A 15959-nucleotide genomic window follows, 5' to 3' on the forward strand; every position below is an offset into this window, starting at 1 on the left:
TTTTGAACTCCTGGGCTCAAGCAATACTTCGGCCTCGACCTTTTGGAAATGTTGTTGGGATTACAGTCCTGAGTCACCCTGCCCGGCCGGGATGTTTTTAATAATTATGCCAGAACAGGCACAAACAAGGACTTTCCACCAGGGCAAACTAGGCCATATGGTCACCCTAATTATATACCACATCAAATGTAAATAGTCCAAAATTTCAAGAGTAGTTTATAGTTCCAGATATATTTAAATTATAATATCCAAGCCCTACATTATAATATGGACTGTATAAACCAAGTGAATCCCTTACTAAATGTAAAGCTCTGAATATCTCACATTGTACACAAAATCAATTTCAGATGCATTATAAACCTCAATATGAAAAAGCAAAACACAAAAAGGTTTAAAGATAATCAAAGTATCTCCATGATGTTTTAAAAAAAAGAAACACTAGCCATAAAAAATTGATGAACATGTTTACATTAAAACGAAGAACTTCTGTTCATTAAAAGAAACTACTAAATGTGAAAAAAATGTTTGCAATATATACATCTAACAAAGGATATACATTCAGAATACAAAAACTCTAGAAAAAGACACGTGTTTCAATTTAAAAAAGGCAAAAGATTTCAAAGACACTTCATGAAAAATGAAATCCAAAGACCCAGATATGAAAAGGTGGTCAGCCTCATTTAGTGATGAGGGAAACGATTAAAACTAAATACAACTATATACTCACCAGGATTGGCTAGAATTGAAACTTATGATACTAAGTATGGTTGTTGGTAAGGGATATGAAACAAGAACTCTTACATACTAATAGAAGTAAAAACCAGTAAACAACTACTTTGGAAAACTACTTGGCATTACCTGATAAAGACTAACATTCCCCATGTTCTTGCAATTCAAATTCTAAGTATATAACCTCAAGAAAACTACACAAACATGCATCAGTGCACTTAAACAGAAATGTTCATAAAAGCACTGTTTATAATAGCTCCACACTGCAAACAATCTAAATGCAATATCCAAAACAATGGCAAAAGGAATAAACTTGTGCTATAGTCATGATGGAATGCTATGAAACAATAAAAGCTAAAAATAAAATATATACAAGATAATCCTATTCACATGAAGTTAAAAAATGGGCAAAATTAAACTCTATTTATTTAGAGAGGTAAACTTACATGGTAAAACTATAAATGTCAGAAAACCATTTATATCTAGCTTAAATTAAGATGGTGATAGTTGTGATGGAAAAATATAGGTGGTGCGAGGCTTCTGGGATGCTGGCAATGTCTGTCTTGCCCTGGGTGATAGTTACAAAGATGTTTGTTTAAAAATATTTCATTTTTATCTTATGTATCTTTTCAGCCTGGGTAGTTAGGTTTCACAATAACACTCTCCCCGATAAATTAAAAAAAAAAAAAAGTTCAAAAAAGAATTCTAAGAATGTTACTCAAAGAGATTAACTCTTAATCCATAGTTTAAAAAGAGGAACAGGGATCTCTACATCCAAATACACGCTGTATTATAAATTCCATGAATAAACTTTTGGCTTTTGGCCGGGTAGTGCCTCACGGCTGTAATCTCAACACTTTGGGAGGCCAACGTGGGTGGATCACTTGAGGTCAAGAGTTTGAGACCAGCCTGGCCAACATGGTGAAACCCCGTCTCTACTAAAGATACAAAAATTAGCCAGCTGTGGTGGGCACCTGTAATCCCAGCTACTTGGGAGGCTGTGGCAGAAGAATTGCTTGAACCCTGGGGGTGGAGGCTGCAGTGAACCGAGATCGCGCCACCACACTCCAGCCTGGGCAAGAGCCAAGACTGCCTCAAAACAACAACAACAACAACAACAACAAAAAACACAAACAAAACAAAACAAATGAAAACACTTTTGGCTTTACTCTTTTAGACTACCATTCTTCATTCAAATTTTGAAATGGAAGGTGAAATTTTCTGATATTGAATTACTCAACCAGTCATGTAAATTTTAAAATTTTAAGACTGAACTCCTGGCTTCTAATCTTGAAATCTGTAATAAGTGTCCAGTATTGACTAGACAGTTATAATGTAGCTTTCGATTAGATAATATGTAGAATAATATACAAAGGTTGGATAATGTCAGTTTTTGCAAACATAATCAAATTCCCCAAACCTGTTACATGTTTAACTCATGTTGCTTAAGAAAAAGGAGCTGGGTACAGTGGCTCATGCCTGTAATCCCAGCATTTTGGGAGGCCGAGGCAGGGGGATCACTTGAGGTCAAGAGTCCAAGACCAGCCTGGCCAATATGGTGAAAGCCTTTCTCACTAAAAAATACAAAAATTAGCCAGGCGTGATGGCACGCACCAGTAATCCCAGCTACTCAGGAGGCTGAGGCAGGAGAATTGCTTGAACTTGGGAGGCAGAGGTTGCAGTGAGCCAGGATTGTGCCACTGCACTCTGGCCTGGGCAACAGAGTGAGACTCCATTTCAAAAAAAAAAAAAAAAAAAAACCCAGCATATAATGATGTGGGATGAAATATCAAAGCCATGAGTACAAACATCAATTCAGTGATTAAACATTTTTTTCACTGCTATATTCACATATTTATCAAGTCACGACACGAAGAACAAATTTATATTTTATGTCATATGAATTTAACTATTAAACACTAATGAAATACTGACTCCAAAAGCCGCTGAAGTTTTTAAAATGTGGGTTGTTAAAATGTAGACTTTTGGGGTTCCTGCATAAAAGGATATGTTCGTAGTTTTAAAAAAATAACAAAAATACTCTAAAAATTTTCAAATGTATGTTTTTTTTCTTTGTGAGGAATAAAGGTAACACAGCCAACTTATTGAGTCACTAAGCTGGCAAGATACCTTTCAATTCAGATTAGGTAAAGCAATACTTTAAAAAATGTATTAAACCACTTTCATGGAAATTATTTTCAACCCATATCTGGCTCTCACCCAACACTTTTCATAATTTCATAAAGACAGGCTTTTTTTCATAATTGCATAAAGCCAGAAAAACACTATACAGCTAAATAACTATTATATAAAAAATATAAAAATAAATTCAAAATAAGGCCAAGCAAAAACTAAGTTAGTTAAGAAACATCACTGGGAAAGTCTTTAATAAACACCAAATACCATCATGTATCCTATAGTGGATTTCTAAAAAGACACTGAAGCGCTAAGTCTACAGGTGTTTTAATGAGGTAATGTGTCACAATACAATGTTTCACAAGGTGAAGAGGGAAATGTGGGGGTACTCCCTGATTTTTCTTTTCTTTTTTTTTTTCTTTTTCTTTTTTGAGACGGAGTCTCACTCTGTCGCCCAGGCTGGAGTGCAGTGGCCGGATCTCAGCTCACTGCAAGCTCTGCCTCCCAGGTTCACGCCATTCTCCTGCCTCAGCCTCCTGAGTAGCTGGGACTACAGGCGCCCGCCACCTCGCCCGGCTAGTTTTTTGTATTTTTTTAGTAGAGACGGGGTTTCACCATGTTAGCCAGGATGGTCTCGATCTCCTGACCTCATGATCCACCCGTCTCGGCCTCCCAAAGTGCTGGGATTACAGGCTTCAGCCACCGTGCCTGGCAAAATACTGATTTTTCATACCACTTTTAAAATTAGACTTGGTGATTTTAAAAAGTGTATATAATTCAATGATCTTCAGCAAATTTGCAGAGCTGTGCAACTATCACCATCTTGTACTACTCCTTTATAGTGTACAGTTCTATAACATCAAAAGGTTCCCTATCCAGGTATAAGATTTGTCCCAACGCCAACACTAGTAAATCTAAAAAGATTTACCTGAGGCTGGGCGCGGTGGCTCATGCCTGTAATCCCAGCACTTTGGGAGGCCAAGGCGGGTGGATCACCTGAGGTCAGGAGTTCGAGACCAGCCTGGCCAACATGATGAAACCCTGTCTCTACTAAAAATACCAAATTAGCCGGGTGTGGTGGCGGGTGCCTATAATCCCAGGTACTTGGGATGCTGAGGCAGGAGAATCACTTGAACCCGGGAGGCGGAGGTTGCAGTTGAGCCGAGATCATGCCATTGCACCATCTAAAGAGCTAAACTCCATCTCAGAAAAATAAATAAATAAAGGATTTACCAGAGCATCCAACAAGTGTTATTAAATACTTGATCCCATGAAATCACTCCCCTATCAGTTAACGATTTTTAAAAGTTTACAGATTACAAAAATCTTACTTTATCCTTGGACCTAACCTATCCAGAGGGTCCCTAACCATGCTATGCAGTTCCCACCTCTACCATAAGTGCTGAGAAAATCACCTAGGTTATCTAGTTTCCCCCAAAGTATTTTACACTGTTGTGAGATTTCCTTTAAGATTCAGGAGCTAAAGTTTATTTTCTTTCTGGTTTCCCGGCAGAGCAAAGGCCCTGCACGTGTGAACGGAAACAAAACCCACACAGACTCTAGCGATGCCAAATATTAATACTATGGGTAGGGGCACCTTCCTTCTCGGCCGAATTCCCTTTCCCAGAGAGCCTCCAGAGAGATCAGTCAACGCCCACTGAGCCTGGATCAAAGGTCAAGCTTGCCTGGTCAAGAAGGATCCTGGATCAAGCTTGAACCCGTTTCCAGAAACAAGGGAGTCGGGGCAGCAGCAAGCATTTTTACCACGCGCCCTAATGAGATGGTTGCACAACAGGCTTTGAGAATTCCGGTTTAACAGGTAAATACCAACAGAGAATGAGCCGAGGGAGATGGGATCTGCTCCACGGCATCGATGGCATTTCGAGAATGTCTGCGTCGCAGAGCAAACCCAAAGTTTTAGCACATTACTCAGAGTTCACCAGAGGAAGATTGCCATGAATTGAAATGAACAAAGTGAGAAAATGGGTGCTGTGTAGTCAACGCATCCGCGATGAACTCAAGCTGGGCGGAAAAATTCTTTGAATACTCCGGCTTTGTTTTGTGCTAAGACGACAGAAGCCCCGAATTTTCGGAGTTGGAAGACGCGTTTCTCCGTGTGCTCCAGCCCGTTCTCGGACTTCAGGGCCGCGCACTCAGTCCCGTAGTTCCCCGGGCTTCAGGCGCGGACCTTCCAGGGGGGCGGAAGCCAGGGAGCCGCGGGGAGGCCGCGGTCCGGCCCGCGACGCCGGGGCCCGGAGAAGAGAGGGGAGAGGGGAGAGGCCTGCCGCAGCTCGACGGAGGGAGGGAAGGGAACGAGGAGGCCGCGGGCCGGAGCGGGGAGCAGCCCCGAGCGGCGCCCGGCCCGGCCCCCACCCCGAGGCCCGGTCCCGCGTACCTTTGGCAAGGGCTACGGTGGAGTTTTCGGTGTCGATGGTGTAGAGGATGCCCTCGTAGCGGATCTCCGCCTTGGAGATGAGGCTGATCTTGCTGCCGATGTAAGGGGTGCCCCCGCTCATGGCGCCGCCGCCGCCGCTCCCGGCTGCTCGCAGAGAGGCAGATCCCACGCCGCTGTCGCCCGTTCCGCACGCCCGCTAGCTCCGTCGACACCTACAGCAGCCGCTTCAGACCCAACATGGCGGCGGCGCCGGGTCCGCTACCCTCCCCCAGCCTCCCGCCCTCAAGCCGCGGCGCGGCGGCGGCGGCAGCGGCAGCGGCGGCGGCGCGGGGCATGCTGGGAGGGCGAGGCCGCGCTGTCGCGAGACTTCGCCGACGGCTGGCGGCTCCCGGTTCTTGGCTCCCGGCTCCGTCGCCGCCTCGGGAGTCCCGGCAGCGCCTATTGGCCTGGGCTACGGCGGTGGTCCTGGGGCCGCGTGAGAGGAACTTCGGGGACCGGCTGAGTGCCTCGTGGCACCCGCTTGCTGCGGGCTGGAGAGGAGGCGCGCGGCCCTCCTTTTGACTCAGGCCTTGGCCGCCTTGTCGTGGGTCCTGTGTCTTTGCCGACGCGGGGCCCTCCGCCTGGAGCGCTGCCCACCCGCCTCCGAGTTGTGGCGAGCCACTTCATCCTTTTAAGACACTGAACCTGCACCTCGTGGAGTTCCCACGGCTCTATTACCGCAGCCATCGTCCAGGGAGCTTCCCCCGAGGCTGCCCCTGGAGCTGGGGCTCTCCCAAGGCCTCAGTGTTTCAGCCCCTTCCTGTCCCTCTCATTCAGCCGGTCTGAACCAGCTTCATGGCTTACAACGCCATTGTAACTCACCAATCCCAATTATCAGTCTGTAGCTTGGATCAATTCCGTGAACTCGGGTTTCGCGCCTGGCCTCCGTCGAATCTCCAACGTTAAGGGTCCAAAGCCATGCTCCCTGTTTCCCCTCTAACCTGCTCTCCTTCACCACCGTTCCCTGTTGATGTAACATTTTTACTCAGCTGCTCAGACTAAAAGCCTTGAGTCAGTCTTGACCTCTGTCTTGCTTCCACATCTGTTCTGACTACACCTCTCCGTTATATCTACACAATATATCCTAAATCTGACCTCTTCCCCTCATCTCCATCCCTACACCTCTCCCACAAACCACGATTACTTGGGCTGAATTATTGCAGTAGCCTTCTAAAAGTTGCCTCTGTGTCAACCATTGCCCCCAGTACTTTATTCTCAGCACAGCAGCTAGAGAGATCTTGTTAAAATCTAACTCAGCGCTGGGCGCGGTGGCTCACGCCTGTAATCCCAGTACTTTGGAAGCCCGAGGTGGGCGGATCACAGGTCAGGAGTTGGAGACCAGCCTGGCCAACATGGTGAAACCCCGTCTCTACTAAAAATACAAAAAAAATTAGCCGGGCATGGTGGCGCGCACCTATAGTCCCAGCTACTTGGCAGGCTGAGGCAGGAGAATTGCTTGAACCCAGGAGGCGGAGGTTGTGGTGAGCCGAGATTGTGCCACTGCACTCCCGTCTGGGCGACAGAGCGAGACTTTGTCTCAAAAAAAAAAAAAAAAAAAAAAAAAATCTAACTCTGATCATGTTCTTCCTCTACTCACTCTACTGATCCCCTGTTACACAGAGAGAAAACCAGACTTTGGCTTCTAAGGATATACATGATTTAGCTTCTCGTTCTATTCCAGTCACGTCTAATTCAACCAGTACTTGAGCACTTTATTCCAGTATCTGCTCAAGTATCACCTCCAGATATGACGTCCCTGACAGCCTTGTTTAAAATAATACCACATCACTCTACATCTCCTTAACTCAGCTTGCATTTTCTTTATAGCATGTATCTCTCTCAAGTATGTCTGTTTAATTATTTGTATGTGTCTATCTTCTTCACTAGAATGTAAACATTTTGAGATAGAGATGTTTTGGTCACTGCTGTATCATCAGGGCCTAGTACAGCACCTGGCCCAGGGCAGCTGCTCAGTTAATATTTGCTGCATGAAAGAACAGCAGGATGAAGGCAGAGCACAGGCAGGATGGTGGTGAGCTGAGTGAGCAAATGGCGAGAAGTCTGGCATCATAAGAGAGGGACACAGGAGAGAGACAGAGCTCTGATGGGGCTGGTGCACAGTGGCTACAAAGAAAGGTTTGGAAATCCCTGTTTCAGTACAAGGTCCGTGCGAGGAAGTTGAATTCTTTGTTTTTGTTTTTTTGAGACAGTCTCACTCTGTCACCTGGGATGGAGTGCAGTGGTACCATCTGGTTGCTCACTGCAACCTCTGCCTCCTGGGTTCATGCCATTCTCTTGCCTCAGCCTCCCGAGTAGCTGGGATTACAGGTGCTCGCCACCATGCCTCACTAATTTTTTGTATTTTTAGTAGAGATGGGGCTTCACCATGTTGGCCAGGCTGGTCTCAAACTCCTGGCCTCAAGTTATCCACCTGCCTTGGCCTTCCAAAGTGCTGGGTTTACAGGCGTAAGCCACCGTGCTCGGCAATTCTTTCAAGGCTAAATAATGTCCCTTTGTATGGACATACCATATTTTGTTTATCCATTAATCAGTTGATGAACATTTGGGTTGTTTTCACTTCTGCTATTATAAATATCCATGAATACCTCTATGAACAAGTTTTTGTGGGAACATGTGTTTTCAATCCTCCTAGGAATGAAGTAGTTGAGCCATATAGTAACTTAGAGTTTAACTTCTTGAGGAACTGTCAAACTATTTTCCAAAGCAGCTACACTGTTTTACTTTTCCACTGGCAATTGTATGAGGGCTCCAATTTTCTCCACATCCTCACCAACACCTGTTATTGTTTATCTTTTTTTATTTGTTTGAGATGGTGTTTTGCTCTTGTTGCTTAGGCTGGAGTGCAATGGTGCGATCTCGGCTCACCATAACCTCCACCTCCCGGGTTCAAGAGATTCTCCTGCCTCAGCCTCCGTAGTAGCTGGGATTACAGGCATGCATCACCACAACTGGCTAATTTTGTATTTTTAGTAGAGTCGGAGTTTCTCCATGTTGATCAGGCTGGTCTCAAACTCCTGACCTCAGGTGATCCGCCCGCCTTGGCCTCCCAAAGTGCTGGGATTACAGGCATGAGCCACCGTGCCATTTGTCTGTCTTTTTGAGACAGGGTGTCACTCTGTCAACCAGGCCAGAGTGCAGTGGCCCTATCATGGCTCACTGCAGCCTTCCTGGGCTCAAGCAATCCTTCACCTCAGCATCCCAGGTAGCTGGGACCACAGGTATGCCCAGATAACTTTTGTATTTTTTTGTAGAGACAGGGCCTTGCCATGTTGCCCAGGTTGGTCTCAAATGCCTGGACTCAAGTGATCCTCTCGCCTTGGCTTCCCAGAGTGCTGGAATTACAGGCGTGAGCCCCACACCCAGCCAACCACTTTTAAATTGGGCAATTTTCCTTTTTATTGTTGAGTGGAAAGAGTTCTTTTATATATTCTAGATACAGATCTCTAATCAGATCTACAATCTGCAAATAGTCTCTCTCAGTGGGTTGGTTGTCTTTTCACTTTCTTGATAGTGTCATTTGAAGCACAAAAGTTTTTAATTTTTATAAAGTCTAGTTTATTCATTTTTGTTGTTGTTGTTTGCACTTTTGGTGCAACAACTTTTGGTGCAATAAAGCATTGCCTAATCCAGGATACAAATATTTACCCACAATGTTTGCTTCTAAGTTTTATGTGTTAACTCTTACATTCAGGTCTTTGATTTATCCTGAGCCAATTTTTGTCTATGGTATGAGGGGGACTTCGAATCTTGCCTGAAATGGAGATGGGATTAAGAAGCTTTCAGATCAAACAGGAGATGGAGTGATTACAGGAGGAAGAGTGAGACATACATTCTGGAAAGTAAGCAATTCAATATGGCCAGAGCCTAAAGTATGCAGAATGTATTAGGAGTTACAGTGGACAGCAGTGGCCACACCAAAGGTGGTGAGGGTTGAGGGCTTTGTTTCTCCTGTATTGTCCAACAGCCATCCTCTAGCCTCATAAAATAGAGACAAATATAAGGGAAAAACAGTGTACTAGCTGGGAATTGCTTTGGACAAGCCTCGCAAATCATCCGGATCTTCTTTCTTACCACATAGCTCCTCAAGTATAGAAATTCTAGAGCTTCTACTGCTGAAAACATTAATGGGGAATAATTTATTTTTTCTACAGGCTGCCAGGAGCTCTTAAGCAGGGAAGCAACAATGGATTTTGGATTTTTAGGAATCCTGCGATGTGTCACAGTTCTCAACCTTGTTTCTAGTACAGGAAACGGAGATTAATGTGCATATTACACTATGGGCTACCAACTAATCAGTTGCATTATACATAGTTCCTGCTGACCTAGGATGCAGGAAACCATGAGTTGCAAAACATAAAGTAGAAGCTACAAGATTGATGAGTGATTGGTTGTAGCCAGTTAAGGACTCCTAGTTCCAGGACTGAACACCTTGGTGAGTCCTAGGGCCAGTGATGGGCATAAGGAGAATGGATAAAAGGCAGTTTATTTGGGGGGAGGATGGAAATATTAACAGATATAGATAATTTTGCACTTGTTGAGCTGGAAGTGCCTGTTGGGACACCGAGCAATTCCATCTACTTTATAGTTGGTATGACCCTAAAAGTCGGGAGATCTGAAATGGAGATGTAAATTTGGAAATTGTTATAGATGGAAAAAGGATAAGCTCACTCTCAGTGGCTCATACCTGTAATTCCAGCTACTCGAGAGGCACTCCAGCCTGGGCGACAGAGCGAGACTCCGTCTCAAAGAAACAAACAAAAAAAAAGAAATGCCAAGAACACGCAAATCCATAGAGGCAGAAAATATTAGTGGATTAGTGGCTGCAAGGGCTGGGACATGGGGGTAAGGAGTGGGAATGGGAAGTCACTACCAAGGGGTGCAGGGTTTCTTTCTGGGGTGATAAAAATGTCTGGAAGTAGGACAGGTGCAATGGTTCATGCCTGTAATCCCAGCACTTCGGGAGACTGAGGCGGTTGGATCACCTGAGGTCAGGAGTTCAAGACCAGCCTGGCCAACATGGTGAAACCCCCTCTCTACTAAAAATACAAAAAAATTAGCCAGGCGTGGTGGTACACGCCTGTAATCCTAGCTACTTGGGAGGCTGAGGCAGGAGAATCACTTGAATCCAGGAGGTGGAGGCTGTAGTGAGCCAAGATAGCAACATTGCACTCCAGTCTGGACAACAAGAGTGAAACTCCGTCTCAAAAAGAAAAAGAAAAAAAATGTCTGGTAGTATATAATGATAATGGTTGCATGACTTTGTAGATATACTAAAACCCACTAAATTCTATACTTTAAAAAGTGAATTTTGGGCCGGGCGGGGTGGCTCCAGCCTATAATCCCAGCACTTTGGGAGGCTGAGGTGGGCGGATCATGAGGTCAGGAGTTTGAGACCAACCTGACCAACATGGTACTAAAAATACAAAAAAAATTAGCCGGGCATGGTGGTGCATGCCTGTAATCCCAGCTACTCAGGAGGCTGAGGCAGGAGAATTGCTTGAACTCAGGAAGTGGAGGTTGCAGTGAGCCGAGATTGCGCCACTGCACTCCAGCCTGGGTGACAGAGCAAGACTCCATCACAAAAAAAAAAAAAAAGAAAAGAAAAGAAAAGAAAGTGAATTTTATGATACGTGAATTCTATCTCAAAAAGGCAAACTTTCCATGTAAAGTGACCCTATTAAAACTGAGGTTATGTAGCAAAAACAGGCACTTGCTTTTGAAATAATATTTAAGTAAAAAAACTGAATACAGAATTGTGTGAGTATAAAGACTTTCTTAAAAGGAAAAAAAACCGAACAACCTATAAAAATAAAGCAGGAAAGTAGTAATTTCCAAATGCTGTGGTACCATGGTATTAGATATAAAATTTTAAGGTAAAGTTTTCTCTCTGTATTAGTTAGGAGGTGTGTTCTGTTTATAGGAACCACCTACAAATTCAGTGACTTAAAACAATTATCACTTTATTATACCTCTCAATTTCATGAATCATGCTTGACTAAGCAATTCAGTTCCATGTAGCCTCAGCTGGAATCACTGGGGGCAGCTTGCCTGGTCTAGAGGGTCCAAGATGGCTTCACTCACTTATCTGACTATTTCACAGGATCAGCTAGAAGTCCAGGACTTTTGGGACACTGTGAAGCCACCTTACCATTTGGACTGTCAGCTGTCCTATTTGTGGCAGTGTTATTTTGAGTCTCTTCTGACCAGCAAACACATACCCTAAGTGACGCAAAAGGCTAAGATTCCTAACATCTACTGGAAGTCTACTTTATGCCTGGTTATTGGGTCAGTCATCTTACACACATTGGAGGAGACACATCTTAACACAGGTTGAGTTTTTTTCTTTTTGAGACAGGGTCTCACTCTATGGCCCAGGCTGGAGTGCAGTGGCATGATCTTGGCTCACTGCAACCTACACCTCCTTGGTTCAAGCGATTCCTGTGCCTCAGCCTCCCAAGTGCTGGGATTACAGGTATGCACCACCACGCCACCTAATTTTTGTATTTTTAGTGGAGATGTGGTTTCACCATGTTGGCCAGGCTAGTCTGGAACTCCTGACCTCAAGTGATCCACCAGCCTCGGCCTCCCAAAGTGCCTATAATCCCAGCACTTTGGGAGGCCAGTCCACAGGTTGAGTTCTAAAGCCATGTGTGTCTGTTGGTTCTTCTCAGAAATAGATGCTGAGCCAGAGTTAAGAGGTTTATTAGAGGTAATGCCTGGGAAAGGTAAAAGGGAGAAGAAGCAAGATTGAGCAGGGAGAGCCCCAGACTGTACTGCAGATCTGACAACATCTTGGCCAACCCAACAGGAAGCCCTGGAGCAAAGATGGCTCTTTGGAACGGAAATGGTTAGGCCCTAATACCCCTGCTGTGTTCTGTCGTTGGCTGGGGTTGCCTGGGAGGAACATGGACTTGGATTGAAAGCGGAAGTAGATCCTGTTGGCTAACTTCACTTCTCGGAACAGCATGATGAGTTATTTGCAGAAGCCAGTAAAAATTAGAGGTAGTGCCTGGGCGTGGTGGCCCATGCCTGCAATCCCAGCACTTTGGGAGGCTGAGGCATGCAGATCACTTGAGGTCAGGGGTTTGAGACCAGCCTGGCCAACACAATGAGACCCTGTCTCTACTAAAAACAAAAAAACTTAGCAGGGTGTGGTGACACACACCTGTAATCCCAGCTTCTCAGGAGGCTGAGGCACGAGAATCACTTGAACCTGGGAAGCAGGGGGCTGCAGTGAGCCGAGATGGCGCCACTATACTCTAGCCTGGGTGACAGAGCAAGACTCTGTTTCCAAAATATGTGTGTGTGTGTGTATATATGCACACATGTGTATATATATATACACATATATACACACACATATTTTATATATATATGGTATATATATGGTAAACAATACTCTAAAGTCTTATCCTGAGGTTGCATCTCACCTTAGTATTAGTACACTGGATCCCCAGATTAATGGGTTTCTCTCTTTTTTAAATTTTTAAAAAATTTTTTGAGACAGGCTTTTGCTCTGTCACCCAGGATGGAGTACAGGGTGCAAGTTCAGCTCACTGCAGCCTCAACCTCCTGGGCTCAGGGGATCCTCCCACCTCAGCCCCCCAAGTAGCTGGGACCACAGGTGCACACCACCATGTCCAGCTATCTTTTTAAAGAGAGTGTATTTTTCTGTTGAAAATCTGCATCTTGTTGGCCCGGCACAGTGGCTCACACCTGTAATCCCAGCACTTTGGGAGGCCAAGACAGGTGGATCACCTGAAGTCAGGAGTTTGAGACCAGCCTGGCCAACATGGTGAAACCCCATCTCTACTAAAAATAGCAAAATTAACCGGGCGTGGTGGCAGGAACGTGTAATCCTAACTACTGGGGAGACTGAGGCAGGAGAATCGCTTGAACCTGGGAGGCGGAGGTTGCAGTGAGCCGAGATCATGCCATTGCACTCCAGCCTGGGTGACAAGAGTGAAACTCTGTCTCATAGAAAAAAAAAAAAAAAAAAAGAAAATCTTCTTCTTCTTATCATTTTGTCTATTTTATGCTCTAATTTCATTAACATACTTATAGTAGTTACCATAAAGTCCTTATCTGCAAATTGCAGTATCTCAATCATGTAAGAATCTGCATATATCGATTGTTTTTTCTCTTGATTATGAATCACATTTTCCTGCTTTGCATCTCATAATTTTTAATTTTTATGCCAGATATTGTGTCTAGCTAGATACTGTATGCTAGACATTGTAAAGAACCAAAGTGACTGAAGTAAATATTTTTTCCCTGGAGAGGGCAAGCCCTTTCCTCTTGCCAGTCAATTAGCATGAGGAGCTGATCAGTCAGATCCAATCAAGACTGGAGCTGAATTGGGGTTAGATTAATTGCAGGTTTAGTTAGCTTTTGTCCACCTGGATTTTAAATGTCTTAAGGGCAAGATGTGATCTGCATCTTATGCGCCCCTTCTTCTAGTGGAATTTTGGACCCAAGCATGAAGAGTTAGTGGAGTTTTCTCTCTGTCTTTCAGTGAGGAAGACAGAAGACCCAGCCTCTTGCACTGCAACCCACTTAGCAAAAATGGAAGACTAGCACTGTGTTTTGAGTTCTTAGATATTTCCATCTGTTGCTTCAGCCCATAGAGATGTTTAAAGAATCAGTGGTTTCTTCTTAGCCGAGCAGAGCCCCATCGTCTGTGGCAGGGCCCATCCTCTACCTGCCCATGCCCAGACTTGGCAAATGCCCCCACTGATCCCTAATTTTTCCTACCTATGAAGCCTTGTCCCTTTCTCTAGAATTTAGTTCCTTTAGACTATTTTATGATATCTGAAAAATCAGTATGATATTTTACTTTATCTGTTTTCCCCCATCTTTACAACAAAACTGGTGGTTTATTTAGATCTTTACAGCCTAATTGGAAGAGGAATTTGAAAGATTTTTTTGGCTGTATTTATTTTTTATTCTTATTTTATTTGTTTATTTTTTGAGATGGAGTCTCACTCTTTTGCCCAGGCTGGAGTGCAGTGGCATGATCTCGGCTCACTGCAACCTCTGCCTCCCGGGTTCAAGTGATTCTTCTGCCTCAGCTTCCCGAGTAGCTGGGATTACAGGCATGTACCACCATGCCTGGCTAATTTTTGTATTTTTAGTAGAGACAGGGTTTTGCCATGTTGGCCAGGCTGGTCTTAAACTTCTGACCTCTGGTGATCCACCTGCCTCGGCCTCCCAAAGTGCTGGGATTACAGGTGTGAGCCACCACACCCGACCTTTGGCCATATTTAAATCCATTAGGAACATATCTGTTATATCCTTAGGGAGTCCCCCCTAGCTAGTTTTTTTTTTTCTCTAAAGTTGAGATAGACTGCTGGTCCTTTGTTTAAGCAATATGTGATGCTGTTGGCTTGCATTTGGGGGCCATGTGTTTTGGAAAATATGCCCTTTCAAACCACAGACCCACTCTCATTGGGTGAACTTCTTATTCTGTGAGAGACACACTGAAACTGAGACTAATAACCATTGCTAGGGAAGGTGTCTCTCATCCCATATGTGCTCTGGGATGCATGCACATTGAGTGGAATTGTTACTGATTCCTGTCTTTCTCTTATTCTCTCTTTCCAAAGCAGGATCATTGAATTGGTATGAAGACATAGACATAAAACAATTTCATAGTTTACTGCTTCTTAATTTAGTTACAGCAGCCCTCTGTTACATGTCTTTATGTCTATTTTTAAAATGAGAAAACTGACTGGGCGTGGTGGCTCATGACTGTAATCCCAGCACTTTGGGAGGCTGAAGCAGGAGGATTGCCTGCGTCCAGGAGTTCGAGACCAGCCTGGGCAACATAGCGAGTCCCTGGCTCTACAAAAATAAAACAAAATTAATTGTACGTGATAGCACATTCCTGTAGTCCCAGCTACTCAGGAGACTGAGCTGGGAAGATCACTTAAGCCCAAGAGGTCAAGGCTGCAGTGAGCTGTGATCATGCTACTGCACTCCAGCCTTGGCAACAGGGTGAGAGAATGTCTCAAAAAACTCCCCAAAGCAAAAAATAAAAACCAGCCAGGCGCGGTGGCTCATTCCTGTAATCCCAGCACTTTGGGAGGCCAAGGCGGGTGGATCACTTGAAGTCAGGAGTTCAAAACCAGCCTGGCCAACATGGTTAAACCTGTCTCTTCTAAAATACAAAAATTAGCTGGGTGTGGCAACACCTGGGAGGTGGAGGTTGCAGTGAGCTGAGGTTGTGCCATTGCACTTTAGCCTGGGCAACAGAGCGATACTCTGTCTAAAAAAAATGAAACAAAAACCACACACATGCACACGGCATACACACATGCACACACACACCACTCAAAAGTGGAAGTCAAGTAACTTAGATCTAGTATTAAGGTGGAAGTCATGGATTTCAATCAAGTGGTTATAATTCCACAATGTAGGCGCTTTACACCATTTTAGGATGGCGCAGATATAATTTTTTATCAAGTGACAACTTAAGCAGATGACACTTCTTGCCTGGAGATTTGTGTTGAAAAGGATTGTGAGACTGTGTCTGAGACATCAGGAGCTTGTGCCATGATCAATTACCAGTGCCTTCAGTGGACATAGGGCAGAAGAATGGTGGCACCAGGTGCAAATCTGTCTATGCCATCTGCCTCTT

General features: G+C 44.5%; 1 protein-coding gene across 4 annotated transcripts in view; it reads right to left on the reverse strand.

The window, feature by feature from the left end:
• Positions 1-5593, reverse strand: part of LSM14A (LSM14A mRNA processing body assembly factor) — a 62975-nt gene extending 57382 nt beyond the window's left edge. For all 4 annotated transcript variants that reach the window (XM_010359617.2, XM_010359618.2, XM_030942418.1 and 1 more), the window contains exon 1: positions 5261-5593. In XM_010359617.2, the coding sequence (XP_010357919.1) occupies positions 5261-5381 (121 nt within the window). In that variant the 5' untranslated portion in view covers positions 5382-5593. The remainder of the gene's footprint in view (positions 1-5260) is intronic.
• Positions 5594-15959: the final 10366 nt, after the last annotated feature.

Source organism: Rhinopithecus roxellana, chromosome 12 (genome assembly GCF_007565055.1).
Source record: "Rhinopithecus roxellana isolate Shanxi Qingling chromosome 12, ASM756505v1, whole genome shotgun sequence".
Classification (NCBI taxonomy): domain Eukaryota; kingdom Metazoa; phylum Chordata; class Mammalia; order Primates; family Cercopithecidae; genus Rhinopithecus; species Rhinopithecus roxellana.